This window comes from Contarinia nasturtii, unplaced genomic scaffold (genome assembly GCF_009176525.2).
Source record: "Contarinia nasturtii isolate CC-2019 unplaced genomic scaffold, AAFC_CNas_1.1 Cnas_scaffold_2367, whole genome shotgun sequence".
NCBI classification, from domain to species: domain Eukaryota; kingdom Metazoa; phylum Arthropoda; class Insecta; order Diptera; family Cecidomyiidae; genus Contarinia; species Contarinia nasturtii.
The window spans coordinates 109,743-123,085 of NW_022199689.1; the positions used below are offsets into that span (position 1 = coordinate 109,743).

General features: G+C 34.7%; 7 protein-coding genes across 7 annotated transcripts in view; 6 read left to right on the forward strand and 1 right to left on the reverse strand.

Moving 5' to 3' along the window:
- The window catches only part of LOC116348361 (rho GTPase-activating protein 26), a 122,030-nt gene that overhangs the window by 97,395 nt on the left and 11,292 nt on the right, over nucleotides 1–13,343 (reverse strand). The gene's annotated exons all lie outside the window — the stretch shown is intronic.
- On the forward strand, nucleotides 42–1,580 carry LOC116348371. Its single transcript, XM_031779356.1, has 5 exons — nucleotides 42–297; nucleotides 359–486; nucleotides 563–586; nucleotides 667–966; nucleotides 1,034–1,580. The coding sequence occupies exons 1-5, from the start codon at nucleotides 119–121 to the stop codon at nucleotides 1,477–1,479; spliced, it is 1,077 nt and encodes a 358-aa protein (XP_031635216.1). The 5' UTR covers nucleotides 42–118; the 3' UTR covers nucleotides 1,480–1,580.
- On the forward strand, nucleotides 1,717–3,305 carry LOC116348366. Its single transcript, XM_031779348.1, has 5 exons — nucleotides 1,717–1,954; nucleotides 2,042–2,169; nucleotides 2,237–2,260; nucleotides 2,332–2,634; nucleotides 2,712–3,305. Exons 1-5 carry the CDS (start codon nucleotides 1,773–1,775, stop codon nucleotides 3,269–3,271), a joined length of 1,197 nt encoding a protein of 398 aa, XP_031635208.1. The 5' UTR covers nucleotides 1,717–1,772; the 3' UTR covers nucleotides 3,272–3,305.
- LOC116348364 lies at nucleotides 3,441–5,116 on the forward strand. The gene is made up of 5 exons (XM_031779346.1): nucleotides 3,441–3,680; nucleotides 3,740–3,867; nucleotides 3,931–3,954; nucleotides 4,019–4,330; nucleotides 4,389–5,116. Exons 1-5 carry the CDS (start codon nucleotides 3,454–3,456, stop codon nucleotides 4,916–4,918), a joined length of 1,221 nt encoding a protein of 406 aa, XP_031635206.1. The 5' UTR covers nucleotides 3,441–3,453; the 3' UTR covers nucleotides 4,919–5,116.
- Nucleotides 5,213–8,075, forward strand: LOC116348363. The gene is made up of 6 exons (XM_031779345.1): nucleotides 5,213–5,337; nucleotides 6,355–6,613; nucleotides 6,680–6,807; nucleotides 6,878–6,901; nucleotides 6,979–7,290; nucleotides 7,356–8,075. Exons 1-6 carry the CDS (start codon nucleotides 5,256–5,258, stop codon nucleotides 7,796–7,798), a joined length of 1,248 nt encoding a protein of 415 aa, XP_031635205.1. The 5' UTR covers nucleotides 5,213–5,255; the 3' UTR covers nucleotides 7,799–8,075.
- On the forward strand, nucleotides 5,332–6,166 carry LOC116348378. The gene is made up of 4 exons (XM_031779365.1): nucleotides 5,332–5,464; nucleotides 5,561–5,595; nucleotides 5,718–5,741; nucleotides 5,822–6,166. The coding sequence occupies exons 1-4, from the start codon at nucleotides 5,431–5,433 to the stop codon at nucleotides 6,080–6,082; spliced, it is 354 nt and encodes a 117-aa protein (XP_031635225.1). The 5' UTR covers nucleotides 5,332–5,430; the 3' UTR covers nucleotides 6,083–6,166.
- Nucleotides 9,113–11,584, forward strand: LOC116348362. The gene is made up of 7 exons (XM_031779344.1): nucleotides 9,113–9,252; nucleotides 9,353–9,382; nucleotides 9,451–9,535; nucleotides 9,636–9,766; nucleotides 9,846–9,869; nucleotides 10,015–10,323; nucleotides 10,412–11,584. Exons 1-7 carry the CDS (start codon nucleotides 9,177–9,179, stop codon nucleotides 11,413–11,415), a joined length of 1,659 nt encoding a protein of 552 aa, XP_031635204.1. The 5' UTR covers nucleotides 9,113–9,176; the 3' UTR covers nucleotides 11,416–11,584.

Here is a 13,343-nt window from a genome sequence, read left to right on the forward strand (position 1 = left end):
ATGAACTGCTGTTTGAAAAAATTTTATTGTAACGTAAGCAAAGTTGGATAAGCCGGTTCAATACAGTTTTCGTAATTTTTTTTAAGATTCTGAGATAAAGAGAAATCTAAGTGGAGAAATGATCATTTTTCTGAGCGTAGTTCCCTTTTTATTGGTTATCAGTGGGTGCGATGCGGCTGGCGGTGGTTGCATTAGTGGTGGCTGCTTTGGACCAGCCAAAGAGAAAGAGGTAGTAAGCATCGATGATTTTCATTATACCGGAGATCCAGTTACATTTGCTTGCATTAGCTCGTCATCGTGAGTGTCGCAAGACTTATATGATGACATACACTATTTAAATACTATTCTTTTGTTGCAGTCAAACTGCATTCTTTGTGGCTGAAGCCAATAGCAAGATACCAGTGCACTTAGTTGGAAGATTAGACAATGGGAAAGGCATGTCACTGTTTTTCTTGGGCATTGGAAATGTGGTTAGCCTTAAAAATGGTAAACATAACTCTGTAACAGTAAGAACATTTATTTTATTTTTGATATTTGATATTTTTCATTTTTTATCGATCAGGTCTACTTTTTGATTTTGCAAATGGTAAGGTTTTCACAACTATTTTTGATTTTTTTTATTCACAAACTAATGAAAAGTCTCAAAATTTCTCCTTTGATTCATAGAATGGTTCACCGTGTCTGGAAATAATGTTTGTTTCATATCGTATGCTTTTAAAAAAACTCCTTCGAGTGGATTGTTCAACGATTTAGACAAAATGGTGACCACCAGACGGTTTGAGTATGTGGCAAAGTTGGCACGTGATTTGATCACGGGCATAATAGAAAAGGGTGCAACGCGAAATTTCAGTCTAAAAAGCATGTCACAGGTTGATGTGAGTGGTTTTAGTTTTGGTGCACATATTGCTGGACGAACTTGTCAATACTTAGAAGAAAAAACCGGCGAAAAAGTTCGAATGTTATTGGGTTGGTATTTCTTTCACACGAACAAATTTTGGATGTCGAATTATAATTTTTGTTGAATTTGAAACAGCTTTGGATCCATCAAAAACACCTCCAATATTAGTGTCGAAACCATTGAATACGATCAAAAAAGGGCACGCAAAATATGTTCAAGTGATTCATACGTCAAAAGTGGCCGGACAATGGGATCGACTTGGTGACATTGATGTGTACGTTCGATTTCAACCGGAAACGTCATTTTTCCGTGCCATTGACGATAAGCATTCATTGAGCTTTTTTATACATGTTGCAACAGCAACCAAACGACTTTATCTCGTTGCTGACCAAAATGAAAAGGGAAAGGGTACAGTAATAGCCACTGAACCAATGCCAAAGGCCAACGAATGTCTAGTTGGTATTTATGGGAATTTCGATTCAAATATTCCCGGTGGAAAATATGTAATTTCATTGAAAAATCAGTCGGATGTGTTTTGGGCAGCTCTTGGTAAATTATCAAATAACCGAATCTTTTTTTAAAAAACCATGGCAGCAGATCTTGTGAGCGCTTCGAAAAAATAATTGAAATCATCACGATTTAAACGGTTCATAGCAATAAAAATTGAAATGAATGAAAACAAGTAAACATTTTTCCTTATTATAATTGGAATTCCATTTTGAATTTGCGTAAATTAAAATTAAAACTTGTGAATTATAAATTTTTGAAATGTGTCGTCTCTTATTAATTTACATCAACAACATTCAGTTGAAGTTTGACGCAAGGAGTGATTACTTCAGTTTCCTTTACATTTCCTTTTTTTGAGAAGAAAAAAATGAAAATTTTATTCAGCGTGAGTCTCTTTGTACTGTTTCTAAACGAGTGCAATGGTTATGGGTGTGTTGATGATGGATGCGTTAATAGTGGGTGCTTTGGAATATCGAAGGAAAAATTTAACGTCGATAACTTTAACTATACTGGAGATCCCGTCACATTCGCTTGTATTGGTCGGTTACTGTAAGAATCGAGACTATTTTTTCCTTTTCTTCTTCGCTTTTTAATATTCTGTTTTCACCCCTAACATTTTCTGATACCCTTTTGTAGTCAAAAAGAATTCTATATAACTGAGGTGAACGTCAGTATACCATCACATTTGATCGATAGATTAAACAATACCAAAGGCATATCACTGCTATTTTATGGCATTGGAAATAAAATTACTTTGAAAAATGGTAAGAAAACGGTGATTCTAGTCGAATTTTGAGAATTTTAATTCAAATTTTAATTTTTTGTGATTAGGACTTCTTTATAAGTTTGCAAAAGGTAATTCTCTATTCAACTTCTCTTTCTCTTACTTAGTTTTCAGTGTCAATTTTTTGTTTTTTAATATGTAGAATGGTTCATCAAATCCAAAAGGAACATTTGCATTATATCGTATGCCTTTAAAAAAGGTTCACCGCTCGGAATTGTTGGTGATTTGAATAAAATGGTGACAACCAAGCGGCTTGAGTTTGTGGCAAAACTGGCGCGAGACTTGGTGTTAGGCGTACGAGCGAAAAGTCCGAAATTGAATGGAAAACCGAGTCTAAGAATGTCACAAATTGATGTGAGCGGCTTTAGTTTTGGCGCTCATGTCGCTGGACGAACATGTCAATATTTGAAAGAGAAAACGAAGGAACAAGCTCGAATGTTATTGGGTATGCATTTTACCGTTTTCCAAACACACGGATTCCTCTTGTTGATCGTTTTCAATAAGTTTTTTCTTTCAAACCAGCTTTGGATCCATCAAGAACACCCCCCTTATTAGCGGCCAAGCCATTGAATACAATCCAAAAAGGGCACGCAAAATATGTTCAAGTGATACACACCTCAAAAGTGGCAGGAGTTTGGGATAAACTGGGTGACATTGACATTTATGCAGATATTAAGCAGAAATCTTGGCAAAAGGATAAATCATTGCTGGATACAATAAGCGATAGTCATGGATTGGCCTTTTTCATTCATGTTGCCACGGCAACCAAACGTCTTTTCTTAATTGCCAATCAAAATCGAACTCCAACAATTATAGAACGAAATTTACCAATACCATTTACTGAGCCAACGCTAAAAGAAAACGAAGTTTTAATTGGCGTGTACAGCACTCTAAATCCAAAAATTCAGGGTAAAAAGTTTGAAATTTCATTCAAAAATAAAACCAATGATTTGTGGGAAGCACTTGGTCAGCTGTCCAGCGACAAAATCTTCTTTGAACAATCCAAACCGGTATTAACGGACGATATGATGGAGCTCGTGAAAAATAATCAAAATGAAATCGATCCAAATACAACTGAATAAAGTACAAACGCAATAAAAATTGATGAATAATTTTCGAGAAAATAAAATTGTTCAAAAAAAAAAAAATGTTCCAATTGTTTTAGACTGGAATTTTGTAAACACCGAGTTAGCAGAACTTTAAGTATAAATTGCGATGATGTGTCACTTTGTCTTATAAGTAGGCATCATTTGAAAAGCTATTGATGCAGTCAAAATCGAGTCACGTAGTCAAAAGTTTAAATTTTATTAAGCAAAAGAAAGTGAAAATGATAACAATTGTGTCTAGCTTTTTATTCGTGATCACTTTTGCTATTATTTTAAATGAGAGTTTTGCAACTGGTGGAGTTTGCTTTTCATCAGAAGAAATGAATATTGATGAATTAGAATATGATGGAGAAGCAGTTACATTCGCCTGTGTCAGCGACTCGTCGTAAGAATTGCAAGTTTCATGCTCTCTTTTACATTTTGATGTTTTTCTCTGGTCTATAGTCAAATTGAGTTCTATATGGTTGAAATTAATGGGAGCGTACCGTCTGAATTGATTGATATGTTGGACAATGGAAAAGGCATATCATTCTTTTTCCATGGTGTTGGCAATGAAATTACCTTTAAAAATGGTACGAATTTTAGGTCAACATTCGAATATCAAATGTTTTAACACGTTTCTTTTCATCAATCAGGTGCCTTTTATAGATTTGCAGAAGGTGACTTGCCACGGTTTTTTTTTTAATTTTATCTCTTTCCTATTGATGTTCTTTTCTTTTTCAGAATGGTTCAATGTGTCTGGCAACAATATTTGTACCGTAACGTATCCTTTTAAAAAAGATCCAATGACGACATTCGAATGGTTCCGTAGTTTGAATAATTTGGTGAAATCAAAACGTCTTGATTTCGCTGCAAAGTTGGCTCGTGACATAGTGTTGGGCGTACGAGATAAATGCGTTCAGTCGGAAGGAAGACAATGTCTTAGACACATGTCACAGGTTGATGTGAGTGGTTTCAGCTTCGGTGCACATATGGCTGGACGAGCTTGTCAATATATACTAGAGAAAACTGGTGAAAGAGTTCGAATGCTATTGGGTATGTATGCTATTCACGCGTGAAACATTGTATTAATTCATGGCAAATTTCGAAACAGCATTGGATCCATCCAAGACCCCACCATTTGGAGCAAAAATAAAGAATTCCATCAAAAGAGGACACGCCAACTATGTTCAAGTGATTCATACCTCAAGTGTCGTTGCACTGTGGGAACAACTTGGTGATATTGACATATTTGTGAAGCAAAAAACAGATTCATCATTTTTGGATTCGATTATTGAAAAACATCAATTGGCCGTTGAAATACATATGGCAACAGCAACTAAACGTATTTATCTGATTGCCGACGAAAATGAAAAGGGAAACGGCACAATGGTGAAAAGAGAAGAAAATGAATCATTCATTGAGCCAACGCCGAAGGCCAACGAATGTCTAGTTGGCATTTACGGTACAATGGGACAACGTGGTAAAAAAGGGAAAAAGTTTACAATTCGATTGAAGAACTCTGATATTTCGCACATAATGGCGGATCGCCCAAATAATTATAATATCAATTTCGACATTGATGAGGAAATGCTAAATGAATTGATGAATAACATGAATAATCAAGCCAATCGAAAAGAGTAGCACCGATTTTGACTTACACATCAGTTTGAATGGATAAATTGATGACAAAACTGAGTTTGTTTTCAACAAAATTCAATTTTTTCACTATTTTGTTCAGTGGTTAGTTCAAACAGCTTGTTTTCAAATGTCATAACAGTTTTTTTTAAATAATAGAATTTTGAATAAATTTCAATTTTCCATATTATGCCCATAAATTAATAATAATTATTATAATTCGGCGAAAAAACAATAATTTCACTCTTACGAATAATTAGACACAGCTGCCATGCCTATACAATAAGTTGAAGTTTTACCATACACCCATAATCAAGTTCGCAAGAATCATTTATTTTTGAAAATGATCACTCATTCTTGTAGGATCTTTCTTTCGCTATTACTAATTGACTGCAACGCAATGTTGAATTTAAAACAGTTCTGCGGTAAGTAAAAGTTCTCTTCATTTTTTTTCGAACGATTTTTGAATGGTTTCGAAAAAGGACGATCAGAGAAGGACGAGTCTAATGAAGTAGGAGATGCAGTTACATTCGCCTGCATCACGGAGCCACTGTAAGAACCCTCAAGTTATTCCGCTTTTCATTTTTCTCCATCGAGTTTTGGTTTCCTTAAATTTGTTGTTTCAATTTGTATGTCTTTCTCCTACAGCCAGACTGAATTTTACCATCACATTTGATCGAAAGGTTCGACAATGGGAAGCGCATTTCAATATACTTTCATGGGGTTGAAAATGTAGTCTTAAAAATGATAAGAATATTCCTTTAAAAACAGTGTTTCCTAAGCTAAGTATTTCTCGCCTTTTTAGGACTTCTTTACCAATTTGCAAAAGGTAACTCGATTCATTTTTTACGAATCATAAACTCTTCAATAATAAAAAATAGAATCAACGTATTTTCGCTATGTTCCTAGAATGGTATACTGCATCCGAAAAAAATATCTGTATCGTTGCCTGTGGTTATAGAACCCTTTCCAACGATTGACTTAAAATTAATACCCACATCAATCATGAGGGAACCACATCACAAAGGAAAAACGTTTTCGATTTCGTTGTTTGATCGAAATTTTCGGCAATCATTGCGTGAACTTGATAATGACAATATTTTTTCGGAACAAGCCATTTCAATGTTGTTCAATGTTACAAAAAATATCGGGAATATGAAGTTGATTTAAGAAAATTTGGATGATTACTCTTGAGTTTCATTTACAAACATTAGATTTTTTTTATGAAAAATAAATTGGTCTTTATAATGGAAACCATGATTGTCTTGTGAATAATAAAAATAAATTTCATTCGAAATGTGGTTCAACTGCCAATATTGAAATTAGGTCTCCTGAAAACACCTAATTTTCTATTCAAAAATTAATTTTTCTCTGAATGAATTGCATTATAATTTGAAAAGAATATGGGCGTGAGCTCAACATCATTTGAAATTCAATTTCAGTAAAATTGCTGTTGCTGATGGAGTCATTGTCATTTAGTTGTAATTTGGCCGCATGTGGAAGTTTTCGATTCAATTTTTACGACGTTTTTTTTTTGTTCAAAGTGAAAATGATCATTTACACGGTACTTTTGATACTGTATCTAAGCAAATTCGATAAGATTGAAGGTGGTATTTGTGGTAGAAAATCAGATGAATTTAATATTGATAATTTTCAATATGTGGGAGATCCCGTTACAGTCGTTTGTATAACCGAAAAAAAGTGAGTCTTCATTTTCTTTGTTTGCAACCTTTTGAATCGTCAAAACTGTCAATCATTTATGCGTAGTCAGACCGAGTTCTATTTGACTGAAGTAAATGGAAGTGTGCCGCCTGATTTTATAAAACGTTTACATAATGGCAGAGACATGTCTTTGTTTTTTCATGGCATTGAAAATAAGATAACACAGAAAAAAGGCAAGAATAATCAACACAGCCGAAAATAAAGCGGTTTTAATCAGAATTTTTATTCTTTTTATCAATTTAGGATTTCTTTTTTTCTCTGCAAAAGGTCAGCACTTTTTAAATATTAATAAATTTTTCTTTTCTGGTAGAAACTTTATCTCGTTTCATTTTCATTTTGCTCAGCATGGTTTGATGCGTCACAAAAGAATATTTGCATTTTTTCCTATGCATATACAACGGATCCAACGACAGCGTTAAAAATACTACCGCATGTGAGTAAAATGGTGAAAACCAAGCGGCTTGAGTACGTCGCAAGGATGGCACGTGACATGGTATTGGCCGTTTACCGGCGTTGTGTGAAGTACACCAGAGCACCGTGTCTCCAAAGTATGTCACAGGTTGATGTGAGTGGTTTTAGTTTTGGTGCACATATTGCTGGACGAACTTGCCAATATTTGGAGGAGAAAACCGGCGAAAAAGTCCGAATGTTACTAGGTGTGTATTCTTTTCATGCGAACGAATTTTGAATGCCAAATTAATTCTTGTTAAATTGGAAACAGCTTTGGACCCGGCCAAATTTCCACCGTTTGGCGCTAAAGCAAAGAATACTATCAAAAGTGGACACGCCAACTATGTTCAAGTGATCCATACATCGAATGTCGTTGGTATTTGGGATCAACTTGGCGACACCGATATATACGTTAAATTTAAAACAGAATCATCATTTTTCGAATCGATAGCAGACAAACATCAATTAAGCTATTACATGCATGTTACAACAGCTTCAAAACGACTTTTTCTCATTGCCGAACAGAATGAGAATCGAAATGGCACTGTCATCAAAAGTGAAAATGCATACACTGAACCAAAACCAAAGTCTAATGAGTGCTTGGTTGGTGTGTACAGCACTTTGAATCCGAGACATCGGGGCAAAAAGTTCACGATTTCTTTGACGAATTATCTTTCGGCCGGAAAATCGGGAGGCAAATGGAAAGTTCTTTGAAATGTTTTTTTTTAAACTCATTTTTGCGTCATTCCAACCTTAACCTTCTGTCCGTCCAAACGATATACAGGATATTTCCGTCTTTGGGGCGTACAGCTCCCGTAGTGAATTTTTGTATGGGAATTGGATGTTTAATTTTGAAATTGAATTCTGTCTCGGGTTCAGTACGCCCCAAAGACGGACAGAAGGTTAAAGCTTTGAAAAGTTGTAGCTCTAATGAGATTGAGATGTTATCGATTAAAAAAATATAATTTGATACCCTTCTGGGACTCATTAATTGACAATTGTTTTTTTTAATTCTTTTTTCTCTTGAGACAAAAATGTGCACAAAAATGTTGTGAGATGATAAAACGTCGCAATAAACTTGTTTTCTAGTGAAACCCTTGTGAAAAAAAAAATGACTGACTGACTATAAATTAAGTCAATTTTAATCACTTTTATTCGGTTAAAATTACTAAAAGATGATTGAAATCGAATATAGTCGGTTATGTTTCAGAGTTAACTAAAAGTGATTATAGTCAACATAGTTGACAAAAGTCAATTTCATATACTTATAGTTAACCTATGAACACAATCGACATTTCTCAACTCAAGTTACATGAAGACGCATATAGTCACTTATAGTTAACTTTAGCTGGCTGAAATATCAGCCATTTTTGTCCCAAACCCAAGTCAGTATAATACACTTTTCAAAGAGTGTACACGCTCTTCTCACACTCTTCGTATAGTTTTTCGACTCCCTTCTCACATTCTTCTCACACTCTTCTCACACTTTTGCATAAAACATCTATATTGAGTGATGGTATTGGTAATGCTATCACTGCTGTCATTGCATTCCAGTGGAAGTAATGTTTGTATTTTGACATTTGAACGTTTTTGACGTTTATAGCATTCGTCAGTTGTGTCAAAATACAACAGAACAACAATTGCTGTTGCAACAGCTAATTCATTTCTTTTTGTATACGTTCATTTTTTTCAAAATCTCAAAAGTAAACAAAATCAAAAACTATCCATCAGTAGAAAAATTTATTATATGAGAAGAGTGTGAGAAGGGAGTCGAATATAACTATACGAAGAGTGTGAGAAGAGTGTGTACACTCTTCGAAAAGTGTACTGACTTGGGAATTAGTCAATTTATACTCGGCTATGAAGTCGAAATATTTCCACAAGGGAATTGACTTCTAAATAATGGAAATGATAAATAAATTATGTTCCACGTGTACATTTTGTATTAAGTCAATTTGAATTTGTGAAATTTTATTCTTTGTGATAAATATATGATCATACAGTCTGGAAACATCGGTTAGTTGAAATTTGGCATTGAGTGAGTTTACTTTAATTTGTGAAAATTTGTATTATAAGTGAAGACTAGGCAAAAATGATCACAAAGTTGTTTGTCATATTCTTTGTGCTGTTTTTAAAGGATGGTGAAGCCACACCAAACGAATTGTACAGTGAGTATGCCGATTTCAATTAGTTTAATTCTTCTGCTTTTTTTCGCACACAATAATTTTTCAAAATTACTTTATTCACGGTTTTTTTTTCTTCAAAAAGGACCGAGATCGTTCACCGATTTGTTGTTCAGTAAGTAGTATTTGATCTTGTCTTGAAAAACTTACGAATTATATGTATTATTTTTGCTTTTTCAAAAGAACAAAATTCAGTTACCGAATTGAATATCGAAGATTTCATGTATATTGGAGAACCGATATATGTCGCATGTGTAAGCAACGAAAAGTAAGAATTTATTTCCACGTCCGCCTTTTCTATTTCACCACATTTAGTGCTTGCGTAAATGAATGAATATTTCATCTTTTTTTCATTGAAATTCGCGCAGTCAAACCGAATTTGACATGGAAGAAGTCAATTGTGCGGGTGGAGTGTCCCAAGACTTAATTAAAAAGTTGAGTAATGGAAAAGGCATTTCATTGTTTTTTCATGGAATCGGCAATAGAATTTCTAAAGACGGTAAAAGAAACTTTTGCGCATATCATTTCAACCAAACCAGATATTACTTATTTTTTTTTGTATTATCTATTTTAATTAGGGCGGTTTTTTGAATTTGCCAAAGGTAATGTTTTGTTGTCAAATTTTTGTGATTCACAATTAGCTTTGTCACTTTTTTCGTCCTCATTTTTGTGTGAATTCCCATTCTACTTTTATTTTATTCATTATTTGATCGAGAAAAAAAACCGAAATTTTTATAAATATTTTAGAATGGTTTGCTGCATCTCAAAAAAATATTTGTGCAATTACGTATGCATTTTATGAGTCAACCACATTGATGAATGTTGTATTCCATTTGCACGATATGGTGCGAACGAAGCGAATAGAATTTGTGGCGAAGCAAGCGCGTGACTTGGTGTTGGGTGTTCGCGATTATTGTATAAAAAATAAACGAAAGACGAGTCTTAAACGTATGTCCGAGGTTGATGTGACTGGTTTCAGTTATGGTGCCCATATCGCAAGCAAAACGTGTCAATACTTGTTTTGGAAAACGAAACAAAAAGTCAAGATGTTATTGGGTATGTGAAAGTGTATTTTACTCCCTTCGTATTTAATTTCTTCTTTGCGAATTTAAAAAAAAATCATATCTTTTTCTTTTGAAATAAGCTTTGGATCCGGCTAAAATACCATTCTTTTTATCGAAGCCAAATCCGGCCATCAGCAAAAATGACGCTGAATACGTGCAAGTGATTCACACATCCTTTTATGGTATGAATGAAAGAGTGGGTCACGTTGACATCTTTGTCGACTATAAGTCAGATGGGGGTCAAGTGAAACATGCATTGGCACTTTATGTGCATGTTGCAACAGCAACACGAAGACTTTTCATGATGGCAACCGACAAAGGAAATGGTACGGTGACAAAAGGTCGGGGACAAACAACACCAACACCAAAACGAAATGAATGCTTGATTGGTTTATACGGTACGATGAATCGAAATAACGATGGGAAAAGATTCGAATTTTCACTGACAAAACATAAGATACCGTTTTGGCATACCGTTTGCGAGTATCGAAACAGTGAAATGTTCTTTATGGAAGAGCCAGAAGACGATAGCAGTAGTTTCATTGATATTACCGAATCAAGTCTTACCGACGATTTGCCTTCAACGTCATTTGAATCGACGGCACAAGAGTCGTCTTCGGCTCCGACACAAGCATCACCCTCGAGATCATTTGAAGCGACGGCAAAAGAGTCGTCTTTGACATCATTTCCATCCCCGTCAGAAGAACTACACAGAAGATCATTTCAATCGACGCCACAAGCGTCGCCTTCAAAACCACTTAAAACAGCCAAAAAAACGTCGCATTTGAAACCAAAAATAGCGACAATACAAGAATCGCCTTCAGGATCATTTGAAGCGACGGCACAAGTGTCATCTTTGACATCGTTTTCGTCTCCGACAGAAGCATCGCCCAGAAGTTCATTTGAAACGACGGGACAAGAGTCGCTTTTGACATCGTTTCCATCCCCGACAGAAGACCCAACCAGAAAATCATTTCAAGCGACGCCTTCAAGACCACTTAATCCAGCAAAAAAAGCGTCGGCTTCGAAATCGAAAACTACGACAAGAGAAGAATCGCCAGCGATAACATACTTCAAAAGATAAGATATAATTAAAATTAGCAATTCGAGAACTTGAGCTTTTTTGGAAAAACCTTTCGACAAGCTCAACACGTTTTTTCTTGTTCTTATTAATTGATCATTGAATTGATGTAAATTTGATTGAATAAAAAGATCGTTTTTATTCTCTTCGATTGACGTACATTCACTCGAAATTATTCTTATTTCTTTCTCACGATGGCAAATAAAATGTTTCTGTTTTGCCAGAAACTGGAACAGACGTCAATGCAAATACAATTCACTGAACTCGTAAAGTTCACATGTTTGCCAACGATATACTCTGATCATTGTTTTGGCCATCAGTAAGCTACACATTCAGGCGGAACAAATTTCTTCGTTTCAGACTCTCACTCTCTTTCGATAACACTTTAATTTATTTACCTAATCGTGAACATGACCTTCATTGGCTATATTTATCGATACGCGCATACGTCGAGCATTGAACAATTCAAGCTGCTCAAAATATTGCTGCTCTCGTATATTTAAGTAGCTTCAATCATCGGTTATCTTATTTTAAGTCGTAACAAGTACACACGTAAACACTTGAAATTTACGCATAATATTACGCCAACTGCAAACGGCACGCCGAAAATCGAATGTCACGGCCAAATTCGCAAAACAATCACGAATGTAAACAACGAAACCGTCAACAAATAAACAACACATTTTAATTAGCATAGGTACATAAACAAACATTTTTATGGTCTTTCGACAGTTTTTTTCCTGTTTTTTGACGCAAACGGAACCTAAACACATTTAAATTGATGTGAAGAATTGATTTGAGAATGATCAACACTTGAATTGAATGGACATTTCGGCATAGATTCTAGCGGTAAGATTACTTTGAAGTCATTCGGATCTGGTGCATAAGCTCTTGGAATAGGTAAAAACGCAAATATTCTTCGGAACTTTCGCCAGAGTTTCCGAAAACCGTTTGAGGCAAAATATCTACGAAAATCACATCATGCCTTGACCAAGAAAGTAAATGTCATCAAGTCAGATTGTCTATTTCAAATAAAAAAAGTCATTTGTTCTCAGAAAATAGCGATAAATAAAAAAAAAACGAACGTACAAAAGTGATTGTGTGTTATTTTTTCTTTGATCACATGTTCGCTTCCATAAAAAGTCATATAAATTGCAATACACGGTAAAATTCCGTTCGATACAAACGAGACACGCTCATTTCAAATTTCAAAGGTGCGAGAATAAAGTGGTACCTTTTTGAAAATATTAAATCCAAAATAAAAAAAGTCGTCTCGTACTTGACTCGACAGCTTAGTTTGACAAAAATGAAATCGTGACAATATGGTTCTAAAATTGTATAGAAAAGCATTTATTCGTTTGTTATTGTATTTGTTCGTGCATTAAATAAGTATGTTTCTCTGTAACTCTTATCTGTTCTCTTGTCTCTCTCTCTCGATATGCCCACACGTCAGTTGGGTAAAAGGTTTAAAATTACGTCAATTTTCGTTTGCCATATAAATCTCGGTTATTGTGCGATATACACAATTGTCATTTTAACGATCAAATTTGGCATAAAACGCCCCGCATTCAACCTTCTCCACATTCTGTCTCTCATTCTATTGCTCATTCAAATGCCATTTCAAATAGAAATAATTACTTTTTGCAACTGTGTGCTTTTCTATTATTTTATTTTTATTTTTTTCTATCGTGTTCACTTTAGATTAATGTATCTGTGAAATCTCTCGTGCGATCGAGATAAAACCACCTGCTTGAACAAATAAACATAAAATTATTTTTTTGGCGATTACATCAGTGTGCCGCAAAATGTTCAATTGTTGCTATCATCGGGAAGTGTTGTGAAACAACACAAAAAAATGATTCTTTTGAAATGTGTTATCTGTGGCAGGTCTATCGGGTCGCTAAATCACATGATGGATTTGACAAATAACG